General features: G+C 35.7%; 1 protein-coding gene across 1 annotated transcript in view; it reads right to left on the bottom strand.

Annotated features, from left to right (window-relative positions):
* LOC107677110 (ankyrin repeat and fibronectin type-III domain-containing protein 1-like) overlaps nucleotides 1-15,918 on the bottom strand; it is an 82,123-nt gene that overhangs the window by 11,423 nt on the left and 54,782 nt on the right. Inside the window, exons 6-14 of the mRNA XM_016471907.1 lie at nucleotides 9,663-9,870; nucleotides 9,158-9,365; nucleotides 7,765-7,962; nucleotides 7,574-7,687; nucleotides 6,446-6,543; nucleotides 5,310-5,400; nucleotides 2,486-2,593; nucleotides 849-948; nucleotides 619-748 (exon numbers count right to left, since the gene is read on the bottom strand). Coding sequence (XP_016327393.1) covers nucleotides 619-748; nucleotides 849-948; nucleotides 2,486-2,593; nucleotides 5,310-5,400; nucleotides 6,446-6,543; nucleotides 7,574-7,687; nucleotides 7,765-7,962; nucleotides 9,158-9,365; nucleotides 9,663-9,870 — 1,255 coding nt within the window. The remainder of the gene's footprint in view (nucleotides 1-618; nucleotides 749-848; nucleotides 949-2,485; nucleotides 2,594-5,309; nucleotides 5,401-6,445; nucleotides 6,544-7,573; nucleotides 7,688-7,764; nucleotides 7,963-9,157; nucleotides 9,366-9,662; nucleotides 9,871-15,918) is intronic.

Here is a 15,918-nt window from a genome sequence, read left to right as displayed (position 1 = left end):
CAAAATATTTTTAAACTACACACACACATATATATACACACAGAAAATAATATTATATTAAATTTTTATATTACATTTTTGCATTATTATTTTTATTTATTTATATTTTTTATTTTTTAACAATGTGAAATAAGTTTAATACATTAGTTATACTTAATCAAAACTATACATAAATTATACAAATTGTTATTATATAAAATGTTTAATATTATATATAATTGTAATACATTTTACATACATATGTTTACTATTGGATTTTTAGAGCTGCTTTACAGCAGAATTGAAGTTTGTTTGCATCACTGAATCAATATTTTCTTGTCTATAACTGTAAAGCTGCTTTGAAACAATCCATATTGTATAAAGCGCTATATAATTAAAGCTGACTGATATATAAAATATTATATATTTATATAATTTACATTTTGTTTTTTAAAAACAATTATAATACTAACAATTATATATAATAACAATTACATTTATTTAAACTTAAAAAAAAAAAGCTAAAACTAAACTACAGGCAATACACCTCACCAAACCAGTACTATTACAAAAGCTTTGATTGGTTATATCACAAGAAGGTTCAACAGAGTGATTTGGTTGCGTGCAACACTTTGTTACCTTTGTAAACCAGAGTAAATCCTGCGCGTGACAGCTGTACGAGTCGTCCACCTCAACGATGGGCAGCTGATCCTCTGGAGTCACCAGAACGTTTTCATCTTTATAAAATATACAGGCCAGATAAAGACCTCTACAGAGAGGAAGAGAGAAAGTCATAGATAATGCAAGATATGGTGTGTTGAGAGCGTTCAACACTGGAGCAGGCATTTTCTGATGCTGTTTTCTCTCACCTTTTCAGATTTTTGACAAATTTGCTGGTGGCCTGGAAGAGATGCCTCAGACTTTTAGACACAGAGTGTTTCCTGGTGTTTGACGAGGCTTTGCATTGTTCTAAACACACAGAGAGGTCAGACATGTCAAATACAGCACAGATATTCATGTAGAGGAGTTCAGATGTGCAGTTTTAGCTTTCAGATTAAATGATAACTCACTAATAGTATTTGCTTTTCAATAGTAATAGCTGTTGCTTTTTAACTTTAACTTGAATATTCATAAGGATGCAGATTAGACCCATTAATGAATATGAAGTGCATATAAAACACTAGTGATTGAAATAGAATAAAATGCATAGCTTTTTGACATACTGCCAAAAATGACAATTACTATAATCAAATAATTATTTAAATTAAATGACCAAAAAGACATACTTAATCCAAAAAAATAAAAGTCTTGTTTTTAAGACTTAAGCACTTGTAAAGTATACTTTTGTTGTACAGAATGTAATTTATGCTGATTTTAACAGAAAAAAAGAACATCACCTTATGACAGGATGATTTCCATTACAGCATTCTAATAATACAATTAGATTATTTTTTTCCATACAGTAATGAGAAAAGGAGTTTAAATGTGTTTAACGGTTGTAAAAAATAATAAAATAAAATAAAATAAAAAGTACATGATATTATATTCCATGATAACACTACAGCACTGTTAGTGTAGCATTCAAAAATTCATTTTTGGCAATAAATCTCCAAGTTTTTTTTTTTACAGACCCCAATTCAAGTGACTTTAAATTGGTGCAACTCTTTATGCAGTGTGTGTGAATGAAGGAAGGTAAAGCATCTGCTTGACTCCACATATTTTACATTTTACTTATGTAATAAGTTTTATATTTTACATTTTATATTTTACAGCCAGCAGTGAGAAGACAGTGAAGTATGAAAGCCCGTTTCCACCACTGAATAAATAATAAAAAAGGTGACTTTATCTCACAATTCTGACTTTTTTTTTTCCATTCTTTTTTCTCAGAATTGCGAGCTGTAAACTCACAATTGCGAGTTACGAAGTCAGAATTGCAAGATATAAATTGTGACTATTTCTCAGAATTGCAAGTTTATATCTCGAAATTCTATTTTTTTCTCAAAATTGAGAGTTAATATCTCAATTCTGACTTCATAACACACAATTGTGAGATTTAAAGTCAGAATTGTGAGATATAAACTTGTAAAATTGTAAGAAAATAGTCTTTTTTCTCAAAACTGGACAATTATCTCTTTTTTTTTTTTTATTCAGTGAAGATGATGTCTATGTATCTAAAGGCCCTTTTCTAGTTTAATTGGAGTTTGAAGAGACAGGAATGAGCAGGTGGTGATTTCCTCATAGAGTATGTGATCGCACACACCAGTGTGCTTTACTCCCTACAGTCAAATGTATCCCCTTTAACTCCCAGTAAAATAAACCCTCAGCGCTGATGCCATAAAAACAACAAACAGGACCCCCGGCATCGCACCGCAGACACCCGTGCTCCAGCCCTCTGAATCATTCACTCAGCATTTGTTTTAAAGCGCTGTAATGTTAGTGGTGGCGGTGACTCGCTGTGAATGAGGAGGGTTTCATTCGGGTCCAGTGTGAGTGAGTGAGTGTTTACCGTGGCAGGCGCAGTGACGGTGTGCCCCTTTAATTTGCACCAGGAGCTGCTCCAACGCCTCTTTCAGACCCTGCTGGCGGGGGGGAAGACTGTCCACCTCCCTCCAGCCTGCAGAAACACAGAGAGAGATTAAAAAAACAGTGCATTGTGGGTAAAAAAACAACAGATGCATATGAACAGGTCTGACAAAGGTCTTTCAAAGCTGTGGGAGGTTGGTTGCTAGGGTGTTGTGGGTGGTTGCCAGGGCATTGCTAGGTTGTTGCTATGGTGTTGTGGGTTGTTGCTAGGAAATTTCGTCTTGTTTGCAAGTAATGTAAAAGTTGCCAGCACAATGCTAAGGTGTTGCTATGCAGTTGCTAGGGTGTTGTGGGTGGTTTCCAGGGCATTGTTAGTTGATTGCTCTGGTGTTGTGGGTGGTTGCTAGTTGATTTCTTATGGTAAATGGTGTTTGCCCATATAAAAGTTGCCAGCACAATGCTAAGGTGTTGCTATGCAGTTGCTAGGGTGTTGTGAGTGGTTATCAGGGCACTGCTAGGTGGTTGCTATGGTTTTCTAGGTGGTTGTTAATGTGTTACTAAGGTGCTCTGGGGGGTCGCTAGAATAGAAGGTTCCCAAGGCATTGCTTGGTGGTTGCTATGGTAACTGGTGTTTGTTCATGTAAAAACTGGCACCACAATGCTTAATGCTATGCAGTTGTTAAGGTGTTGTGCGTGGTTTCCAGTGCATTGCTAGGCGGTTGCTATTTTGTTGTGGGTGGTTGCTAGGTGATTTCCTATGGTAAATGGTGTTTACCCATGCAAAATTTGCCAGCATGATGCTAAGGTGTTGCTATCCAGTTACTAGGGTGTTGTGGGTGGTTGCTAAGTGATTTCCTATGGTAACTGTTGTTTGCTCATGTAAAAGTTGCCAGCACAATGCTAAGGTGTTGCTAGGGTGTTTTGGGTGGTCATCAGGGCATTGCTAGGTGTTTGCTATGGTGCTGTGGGCGTTTGCTAGGTGATTTCTTATGGTAACCGGTGTTTGCTCATGTAAAAGTTGCCACAACAATGCTAAAGTGTTGCTAGGGTGTTGTGAGTGGTTGCCAGGGCATTGCTAAGTGGTTGCTATGTGTGGGTGGTTGTTAAAATGTTACTAAGGTGCTCTGGGGGGTTGCTAGAATAGAAGGTTCCCAAGGCATTGCTTGGTGGTTGCTATGGTATTCTTAATGGTGGCTAAGGCATTACTAGGATGTTCTGGGTTGTTGCTAAGTTGTTACTAGGGTGTTCTAGATTGTTGCTTGAAGGAGGTTGCCAGGGCATTGCTTGGTGTTTGCTATGGTGTTATGGGTGTTTACAAAGTCATTACTAGGGTGTTCTGGGCAGTTGCTAGGGTGTTGACAGAGGATGCAAGGGCAATGCTTGTGGCAGTGGTTGCTAAGGCATTACTAGGGGGTTCTAGGATGTAGCTAGAATGTTCAGTGTGGTTGCTAAGGTGTTACTAAGGTGTGGTGTTAGGGTGTTCTGGCTGGTTGTTAGGTTGTTGAAGAAGTTTGCCACGGCATTGCTTTGTAGTTGCTATAGTGTTCAGGGTGGTAAATGTTTACGACCAGACAAAACCTATGTGATTATGTAATGTGTGTACACTAATCTGTCAGTAAATCATTCAGTATTAACCTTCTATCCCTGCATCAGGCGCGCGCACACACACACACACACACGCACGCTCTCTTAGGACAGTAAACAGGATGATGTTCTGACGGTGTACAGAGGATGCAAGGGCAATGCTTGTGGCAGTGGTTGCTAAGGCATTACTAGGGGGTTCTAGGATGTAGCTAGAATGTTCAGTGTGGTTGCTAAGGTGTTACTAAGGTGTGGTGTTAGGGTGTTCTGGCTGGTTGTTAGGTTGTTGAAGAAGTTTGCCACGGCATTGCTTTGTAGTTGCTATAGTGTTCAGGGTGGTAAATGTTTACGACCAGACAAAACCTATGTGATTATGTAATGTGTGTACACTAATCTGTCAGTAAATCATTCAGTATTAACCTTCTATCCCTGCATCAGGCGCGCGCACACACACACACACACACGCTCTCTTAGGACAGTAAACAGGATGATGTTCTGACGGTGTGTTGGTTGCAGGCCAGTTCCTGAGGAAGCAGGGAAAACATGGATACTCTATTCCGGGAATGCCTAACACAGACCCTCTCTTCAGCCCAGCTAACCTCACCAAGAGTGTGTGCGCGTGTGTGTTATGAAAGAGATACAGCGAATGGGAAAAAGGACGCAAACTTGATGTAAATAAGAGAAATTGAGTGAAAATCATTTCTGTGTGTGCGTGTAAAATGGCGTGTGTATGTGAGCGTGAATTGTAGAAGGAGACAACAAGTGTGTGTGTGTTTGTGTGTGTGTGTGTGTGAGAGTTGGTGTATAAGAGCCGTTCTGTCTGCGACTTTACAGCTTCTCAGACATGCAAATATTTCCAGAGGGAGTCGAAATGGAAAACACAAACACACACATTTAAATTAGCATGCTCAATACACACACACACACACACAAACACACACACTTGACGTAAAAGAGCCCTAAAATCTGTGGGAGAAATGGAGGGCTTGTCCTCACAAACATAAAAAATGAGGACACAAGACATAACATACACAAACACGGATACATAATCTCACACACACACACACACACACACACACACACACACACACACACACACACACACACACACACACACACACACACACGTCATGCAACTTCTTAGAAAGCAAACGTGACTAACATCTGTCCTGTTTGTTGTTGTTGAATGTGTGTGTGTGTGTGTGTGTGTGTGTGTGTGTTCTCACTTGAAGGTGTAGCACAAGCAGGTTCAGCTATCTGAGGTGAACTCCATCCCTTCATATTATATGCTGATACCTGGACATAGCAGCATGTGCCCTGAAACGAGAGATGTTGTATTTAACACAACCTTCCACTGGAAAAGATGCGATCCGTTTAATTCATTAAAAACATTAATTTTTTTCAGTAGAGTTCAAATTCATCAGTCTTTTTTCATGTTTATTTAATTATTTGTTTGTTACATTTTTTTTTTCTTTTTTTGTTTGTTGTTTGCTCACTTTTGTTGTTCTTACAAAACCAATAAAAAACAATATTTGTATTGTTTTATTGTGCACCGATGTTGTTATAATTAACTAACAATAAAAATAAAACGATTAAAATTTGTTTTCATCGATTGAAATCAAGCTTAAATAAAATTAAATATAGAAATATGGAAAATATAGAAATGTTGCTTTGGCAACTAAATGAAATAAAATACAACATACACGGTGAATAAAAAAAATTAAAACTAAATGGAAACATTAACAAGAATTCATAAAAATGACAAAAGCTCATAACAAAACTTAAATATGATAAACAGTAATCTTTCTTCAGAAGGTTCTCCACCTCTAACAACGTTTCTTTCCTCCAAAGAAATTTACTGTAATATTAAAATTAATCAATTAATATTAAAATTACTTATAATATTAAAATTAATCAAAGATATTTTATAGCTTAAAGGGACAGTTCACCCAAAATGTAAATTCAGAAATAATTTACTTGCATGACTTTTCCAGGTCTCCAACATTTTTTTTTTTTTAGTTGTTTTAGATTATTTTAATGCTTGTTTTGTCTTAATTTAAATAGTTTTTTAGAGTTATCTTGCTGAGGCTTCCTAGTAGTTGAGATCCGCTGCTTTCATAAAATGCTTGTTCTTTCATTCATAAAACTAAAAATACGTTTCTGGGTTAATGTGTTCCACAAAGATGGAGCAGGTCACAAATAACTTTAATGTCAGCTCCGTTTCTCACACAAAGCTATCATATGGCTTCAGAAAATCTGAAATATAGTGCACAAGCTGTATGTTGTGAAGCTTTCCGGTGCTTTTTGGAGCTTGACAGCTGTGGTAATATTGTTTGCAGTACGGTTTACTCCACATACTAACCGCTGGAAGTCCAGTGATGTCATACTGGAGCTGAGTCACGTCTTCAATGACCGTCTCACCCAGTAATGGAGTAAATGAAGGAACGCTGCTCCAGCTCACTGAGACACACATAAGCAAGCAGTCATTCAGCAGATGCACAGACCGAGCTGCACTGACTAGTCAACTAGTTCTACCACCATGCCATACTGTGTCGACTAGTCACATATCATGCGGTTTCAACTGTGCTTGTTTTATATGGTGAAACAAACTGTGTCCTGGTCTATTTGTGTGCTGTATAATGTGATGGCAAAATGTGAAAATGAAGAGATACGGGGTAGTTTTTTGTTCACAAAGTCTGATCAGCAAACTTCTAAGATGGTCTAAGTTTGTTTGCACCACTCAGGGACCCATTAAACAACCCTAATGTCTGACAGATACTACAACCAAGGGTAATATGTTTTTTTTTTTTTTTTTGCTGTTTATAACAGCATCAGGGTTATTTATCAGCAAATAATTAACTTAATTAATTAATTAACTAAAAGTAAAGCTATTAAACATTTTTTGTAATTTGCAATACAGCTGGAATAAAACAAAATATAACTATTAGACTTAAACTAAATGAAAATTTAAATTTTTACCTTTGCAACTAATTTAAATAAGTAAATTACTAGCTGCAAATAAATGAAAACTAAAACAAAAAAAGTGTAATATTTAAAAAAATAAAAAATAAAAATGACAAAAGCGCATAACAAAATTACTAAAAATTAAACTAATTAAAATAAAACTGAAAATATCTAAAATAAAAGGCAATTAAAAATATTAAAAAACTACAATACTGTATACTTATTTTACTTACAACTACTTATTTTTACTACTTTAAAACTGAAAACATATAAAAATAAAAGGCAATTAAAATATTGATAAAACTTCAATACCATACAACTAGTTTACTTACTACTACTTATTTTTACTAAAGTAAAACTGAAAATATATGAAAATAAAAAAGGCAATTAAAAATATTAATAAAAACTACAAATATATAATAGTGTGAATTTGGCAATGGAGCTACGTGATATATGTGAAACGTGTGTGTTCATGTGTTTTAGTGGTTGAATCTAAATCTTAAAACAGGGGTCAGGGGTCACTCACCGCGGTATTTGGTAATAACAGCAGAATTGTGACAAAGAGGCTCTTGGAAGTAAACTCTGAGACTGGTGCTACTGCTGACGGACAGATGAACGACACTGGGAGGCTCAGGAGGACCTGGAATCAACACAAAGACACTCAGTGCCACACATGGCTGCTATATCCTCAGGTGTGTGTGTGTGTGTGTTACTTACTGGCGTGTGTGTATCCAGTCTGCATGCGCATGTAGAGGCGGAGCTTCCATTCCCAGGTTTTCAGCTGTCTCTCTCTGTTTGACCCCTCCCCCTCCCCAGGCTCCTCCCCCGTCACCTGGGCAACCAGCTCTGCTATGCGATGCTCCGCCTCTTGCACCAGGGAGGCCAGGTGAGCGGCTCTGCCTTCAAAACTTAGAACTAGAGGATACAAAAAACACATTAAACAAACGCCTGCAAACATCTTGTCAAATAATGAAAAATAAACCAGAGTTTTGATTCTTCAAACTTTTTAACCCAGGAACAGTTTTAAGTACGTTTTAACCATTTCATTTCCTATTTGGAAAGTAATGACAAGAAAGGAAAAGATGTCTTGTTTTGTTTTTTCTCATTTTGTTTGAAAACAAAAATTGGGCTCGATTTCTCTTTTTTATTATGTACAATAATACTTATGTCTTCGATATTTTATTCGCACATGTGAGCCACACTAAAACCCCTTTCATTTGATTAGTCAAACCAATTCCATTGAAAATTTCACTTTATTTCCTATACTTGTGTACAGTTAAATATCAGTAAAAATGAATTAATAGATTTTAAATGTGCACTGAATGAGTTATGAATGAGCCATGTTCGCCAATGTAAAATATATAATAAGCAAATTAATTCAAATTATCTTTGATAGTTATATTACTTTGTTACAAATAATGGTTGAATATCAAGAAATGCTTTCATCATATTTCACCCAAAATTCTCCCTAAAAATTGTATTACTGCAATGTAAAAAAATAATAACCTTATTCTTTTTACTTGAATATGGTAATAGCAATTACATGTTTTTAAAATCAGCATAAATTAAGTTGAAAACAGCAAATACTACTAAGATCATTTACAATGTGATTATTTACAATAAAAATAATAATTTGGAATTTAATTTCATATTACAGAAATAACAATGAGAAATGCTCCTAAAATTATGCTTCATGTTCTTTATGCAAAATATAATATAGAATAATATATTTTAATACAATACAATATAATAATATATGTCAAATTAAATAATAAAATAGAATGTGCATTTTATATATTTTTATATATTAAATGTAATATTTTATTGTATTTTTTTATTTTAATATGAAATATGACCTGGACATTCCCAAACATACTACAGTGAAAATAATGATAACTATATAAAGTGGCGTTAAAACTGACATTTCGTTTTGATCATTGGTGTTGCATACCATATCACATTGCTGCTGCCGCCGTTTGACTGAAGCAATAAGCCACTACAGCTTTATTGTAATGTATAGCATGTGGCAAACATCTGTAGATGTATGGTTTATGATTCATAAAGTGGGGCTCGTGCTGCATGCGTTTGATCACAGGGAGTGTGTACTCACAGTGGGGACTCTCTTTGGCCCCGGCTCTCAGCAGAAGTTTGGCCATGGGGACGTTGTTGGTCATGATGGCGATGTCGAGCGGCAGCAGTCCTTCACTGTTGGGGGTGTTTAAGTCCAGCTCCTCCAGACTGAAGGTGTTCAACAGAGACTCCACGACGTCCAGCTCCTGATGCTCCACGGCTTCAAACAGAGCTTCGTTTCCCTGGAACTAGACATGCATGCATAGATATATCTCACACACATAGAAAAATGCATGCTGTAAAACTGCAAACACAGACATGCATGAAATATACCAATGCCATTTTTGACTGCATGTGATTTTTGAGTTGCAATATGGTTCTTTGAAGGTTAAAGCATCATCAGTTGTGATTGGTTGCCTTATATGTCAGTCATATGTAAGTGGGCGGTTCTTAGCCAGAAAAAGCTGCAAAGTCAAAATTCAATAGTCATGCAAGACTAATTTGGTTTCTATTATTGCATACTTGTTGAAGTGTTTGCATCTCACCATGGTGGTTTTGTGCGAATGGTCCTTGTCCAACTGGCCCGGGAGAGCCGTATCATCCAGAACAAGGTTCGTCGTGCGGAACTTTCCAGACAGGTTTCTGTAGAGACGTCGCGCGGCGTTCGGCGGAGACGAACATGACGTGCTGGTGTATTTGCGTGGAATCAGAGGATGGGGTTCTGGAATCTGTTGAGTCATTTTGGATTCTGCCCTGAAAAAGAAATTACACCAGAAATGAGAATTTATGAGGAATAAAGAGAGATGCTGTCAGCACTGTCCTCAGGACAAAATAATAATAATAATAATAATAATAATAAAAGTGTTAATTGTTTTCTTTGAAGGTTTATATTCAGTGTGCAAAAATTTGTGGACTTAAATACATCTATGTAAAAATAGCCTTTTTATACAAGAAATCCTCCACCAAAACATATTCAACATGTATTTTCTGTCTTGTTTCCATTAAATATTTCAATAACACTTAATATAATAAGGTTCCATTTTTTATATATATAAAAAGACATTTATTAATCTTAGTTAGTTAATTTCAACATTTACTAATATAATACTAAAATTTAAAGCTGTACCTGTTAATATTTAACGCACCTGAGCTGACAATGAACAGATGTAATTTATTAATTAATGTTAACAAAGATACAGTTAATTAATTGTTTGCGAAGAAAAATACAGTAAAATTAATTGCTCATCATTAGTTAATTTTAGTTAATGTATTAACTAACGTTAACTAATGGGTCCTATATAAAATAATACATTTAAATAAATTGACAAAATAAAAATACTTCACTTGAGATGCAAAATTATGCTTGACTTTTCAGAGAATAAAACTTGAATTAAGTTTATTTTCCTAAATTTGGTCCCTTACAACCTTTCTTGCAAGTTTTTCTTGTTCTAAAACATAAAAAAATTGTGAGGTTTATTCTTAAAAATTTTTTTTAAAAAGAGTAAGATTGGAAGGGACTAAAAGTACAATTTTAAGAATCAACAACTAAAAACCTATATTGATTGACCACTAATATTGTATACATGTATACATGTATACATGGATATGAAGATTCATTCAGAGGGACTTCAGATTTGGAAAAAGAACAAAGCGCTCCAAGACCTACAACTGTCACAAATGCTCTCGTATTAGGACGGAGCGTTGTCCACGTTGGATACATGCGGCCAGAAACAGGCGAACACCTCCGAGTGCTCTGATAATAACGCGGTTATTTTAACGGGCAGGTATGTGCTGTGTGCAGATAAAAGTGGGTATATTTGTGGCAGGCCGGATCAGTTTCAAAGGCGGCTGATCTCCGGGCTTAAAGTTTCTCCTCTTGTGCCGAACACACGGGCTGCCGAGCGAACGGCGCGTGCACTCACATGAAAGACTAGCAGATGAAAGAATGAGGGATAAAGAGAGAAAGACAAAAGAAACAGGGACACCACATGTTAACACAGCCGTCTCAGCACCCCATCAGACGAATAGTGATAGAAGAGAACAGACACACACACACACACAACATAGTTTCCCACCACACAACTACTGTGAGGTCCAAACGTCTGAGACCACACGGAAAACCCGGGATTCCAAATCTGATTTAAATCTGGAAGATTTCGAACTTTGAAACATTTACAAACAAAGAAACATAGTAGCACTTCTGTACGTTGATCATGTGACTCTTTGTACAGAATCTCAAATCACCCTGGAGAACATATTTGTAATTCAAAATGCTATTCATTTGAAAAATGCTTGGATTGCACTGTGCACAGCAACACACACTTATTTACATTGTGTGCACAAACACACAGTCAAGTTTGGGGCAAAAGTGCTCAAATATCCGGGATTGTGTCTGGCATCACATCAAAAGGCGAAGCAAAATTTAGCCCGCAAATACGAGCACATTTAACATGTCCAATAAGTCAAGGCTAAATGAGAATAGGCCATAGTATGGAAAATTGGGTGAGTAATGCCTCCGTCTAAGAATAATAGCCATTGAGAACAGTAGGCGCATATAAACACATGCAATCCTGCACACATGTGCATGTGTTGAGCTTTCTGATGGTAAGAGATTACTCTTTACCGTTTCCCCGAACACGTGTTCACATTTACCTCCGAGATCAAACTCAGCCCAATACCGCCGCTAATGTGGCCGCTAAATTACCCGCTTTGTTTCATGTGAGACAATGATAAAAGCTGGAGAGTATATTTGTACCTCGGTTTTTAGATCTGATGTTGCTATACAGAAAATAAATGACAACGAGAACATTCCTGGGCTTATTCCGCACAATTCATCAATGCATGTTATTCCATCATATTAAAAAAAAAAAATCTTTTTAAGTGCCCCTATTATGCCATTTCCAATATTGCCTTTCATGCCGTGTGTAATGTAGCTGTATGTGAATGTAAATGATCTGCAAAGTTGTAAAGTGCACGATAAATAGTTATTAGCTATGTTTCCATCCACCTATTTTTATGCGCATTTTGGATTATCGCATAAAAAAACGCTGGATAGAAACGCCAAGATGCACATAAATTCTAAAAATGCGCACAACTGAGTAGGATAAACTTGTAATCCGATAAGAAAAAATGTGCATAAACTACGATGGAAACACATAGACTAACCAGTCTTCTAGTTTTCTTAGAGATATTTAGTGCCAGTTTATCAGGAAGTGATGATTGTGTTCTCTTTGGCTCGTTGGATGGAAACTGTGCTTTATTTGCAAATGTTTTATGTGATATTCCAGTTTTGTGCATCAGTTAAATTAAATAAAAAAAGTAAAATTTGCATCTTTGGATGGAAACATAGCTATTGTTTCCCAAAATAAAGAATTGACTCTGTACAGCCATAATTCGAATCCCAATTCCATGACGGCTACACGTCACGGGGTAACACATTTGCATAATTCCAGCCTATGTTCTACGCTGGCCGGCCACGAACAACTTGACCCCACCCACAAACACGCCATTTTACTGATGACTGCTTCTCTAATCTCAGGGACTTCAACGCGTGATTCACAAAACGCTTGCTGTTGAAAGATGGATCAGTACCCAGTTTATTTGGACCAGCTGGCTTCACTGAATCACAACCTGTAAGTATGATAAATAATAAATGTTTATATTTTCTATCGAGCGTTCAAAATACGGAACTATGGCAATGGGCGTATTGTTTCCTGACACGTAGACCAATCACAACAGACTGGGCCATCTGACCAATCAGAGCAGAGTAGGCTCAGGGAAAGGAGGGGTTTAGAGAGACTGAATCTTAGAACTGCTTCGAACGAATCGTTTGAGAATCACTGATGGCTCAAAACCCAGTTTATTTGGACCAGCTGGCTCCCAAACTGAAAGTATGATAAATAATAAATGTTTATATTTTCTATCGAGCGTTCAAAATACGGAACTATGGCAATGGGCGTATTGTTTCCTGACACGTAGACCAATCACAACAGACTGGGCCATCTGACCAATCAGAGCAGAGTAGGCTCAGGGAAAGGAGGGGTTTAGAGAGACTGAATCTTAGAACTGCTTCGAACGAATCGTTTGAGAATCACTGGAAAATGAGGTGATATTAAATGCTTATTTTGAAAAAACGAAAGCGTTTTTTGACGATGCATGCATGTTATTCTATTGCAGGAGACTCCCAAAACAATATTAGGAACCTTTTACATAACACTGACAGCAAGAACAAAGATAAACAGTGCATTTAACCTTTAATATTGTACAGTTGTTCATTTGATTTTTTATTATTTGCTGTGTATAATGGGATGTACAATCTTTGCCTTTTTTCAAATTTGAATATACTTTCCATCAAAGTTGGGTTTAGGCTTTATTACATTTTTTATTTTTTTTATTTTACTGCTTTTGATTTTAATAATTTATTAGTAAATGTTAAACTTAATCTTAACTAAGATTAATATACGTATCATTCATGTTAACTAATGTAGTCAACTAATGTCAACAAATGGAACTTTACTGAAAATGGTTACCAATTATTTAATTTATTTATTTTATTGAAATTTTATTGAAATTAAATGGAAAAAAGGTTTTATTTACTGTTAGTTTCAACTTTCATTGAACAAGTTTAAAAATGTTGTCTCTTTTCACAACAACTAAACGTATGACTATAGATTATGCATATTTAAACAAGAAAAAAATATAACAAAAAATGAAACAAGTAAAGTTATTTAAGAATTCAGAATTTAGAAATCTGGGAAAAAACCTTCAGAATCTAAATGTAGAATTTAGAGAACAGAAAAATTGATTTTCACCATATATTCCACAATAAAATATTACAAAAACCAGGTGAATTATATTTGAACAAACCCTTCTCTAATAACCTTCAGAAGGAATAAAACTGGAAAGTTTGGATTTCCGGTGCTACTGAATTTCTCATTTTGAGCAAACGGCCTTTAAATATATGTATTGTAATTAAAATCTCTTTTGACAACAGCAAAACATATCACTTCAGATTGTGCATCTTTAAACAAGAAACAAATAGAAAAAAATTAAACGTTACCAGTAAAGTTATTTAGCACTTAATTTAGAATTCAGAATTTAAAATCTGGAAATTGTAGAATCTAAATGTAGAAATTAGAGAGAAGCTTTTCGATATTATGTTGCATTCATAAAATTATCACATTGTTATTCAGTTCAGTTGCATTGCATTAAATTAATATCGTCTTTCAGAATATTAAAGAACTAAGAAAGAACATCGTAGACGGAGATGTTTTTACCTACACTACTTAGTCAAATTTTGAGCTTCCTTAACTATACCCACGAGTTTGTGAATGATTTTACTCATTAGGTTAATTCTGACATGGAACCAAGTAAATAAAGTATAAATTTAGAGATACATGTTTGATTCTAAACAACCGCAAGCGTAGATTTTATGTCGACACACGACTGCAAGAGACACAATGATAAGAATGCACGGATGTGTGAGGGAAACAGTGATTCTGCCAAACAAAACTCTGGTGACATTTGGAATGTTTTACGAGAAATGTGCAAAGAGTGGACGGGACGACGTCTCTCTTTCTTTTAGAGTAGCTGGCTATAACAGACGGAAAGGGGGCAGAGGAACTCCTCTCCGAGGGTTATATGTGGCTGCAAGAAGGAGAGTCTGAAATTTGATTCTTGGCACCAGACAGACTGCAGTCCGACCAGCCAAAATTTTTGAGGGGGAGTGTGTGTGACAGAAAGCAACAGGAGGGGGGCAGTGAGGACAGTATTACCGATTAGTGAGTGTGTGTGTGTTACTAGGGTCAACAGAACCTCTCTCTCTCTTGTGTACTTCAGGCCTAGTGGAGCCAGTCTAACCCTTCGACCTCTCATACACACAATGGGGAATCAAAGCTAATCAGATGATTCCCTCGCCGTTTGAAAGACACGCCGACAGGTTTGCATGTCACCACAGAGATCTTCAGCATGCAAACGCACTTCAGAATCAGAATCTCACAAGAACGGGTCACATTTCAGCTCAAAATCAACAGACAAGAAATAAGATATTATAGTTGCCATAATCAAAGCATATTTTTAAGAATGTCCCATTATTTTAATGACAATTAAGCAAATTTTTCAACAAAAATTCTCATTACTATAATGCATCTGGGCGTTTTACTTTTCAGTTTTTTCTCAGTAGTGATTATCATAAACTACAGGTGAATAGGATTTGAACTAATAGATCTCATCACACTTTCCCCAGCTGATTAATCACAGTACATTAAGACAACTGCTTTGTATGACAAGTTTTCTGAAATGCTGTTTGAATATGCAAATGAGGTATTATCTAATTAAATTTGCATACATTTCTAGAACAAAAATCTGAACAGTTGATGCAGCCAGGCTTAAAATTGTTTAATTTTGTTGACATACTAGGATATTTTTTATGTCTCTTTTTATTACTGTCAAAATACTGTCAACAGATTTTCACCATATATTTAGGAATAAAAACCCGCAAAATTGACCTCAAAATTGACCAGTGCATGAATTTTGCCTGCAGTTTCTTCCTTTAAAATGCTTTAAATCATTAAAAATATTTTACAATTTAAATAATATATTGTATACATATAAAAATTATATATACAGGTGCATCTCAATAAATTAGAATGTCATGGAAAAGTTCATTTATTTCAGTAATTAAACTCAAATTGTGAAACTCGTGTATTAAATAAATTCAATGCACACAGACTGAAGTAGTTTAAGTCTTTGGTTCTTTTAATTGTGATGATTTTGGCTCACATTTAACAAAAACCCACCAAT

This window comes from Sinocyclocheilus anshuiensis, unplaced genomic scaffold (assembly GCF_001515605.1).
Source record: "Sinocyclocheilus anshuiensis isolate Anshui unplaced genomic scaffold, SAMN03320099.WGS_v1.1 scaffold392, whole genome shotgun sequence".
NCBI classification, from domain to species: Eukaryota; Metazoa; Chordata; class Actinopteri; order Cypriniformes; family Cyprinidae; genus Sinocyclocheilus; species Sinocyclocheilus anshuiensis.
The sequence above is the reverse complement of the archived record's forward strand: the minus strand, read 5'-3'. Positions and strand labels throughout refer to the sequence as shown.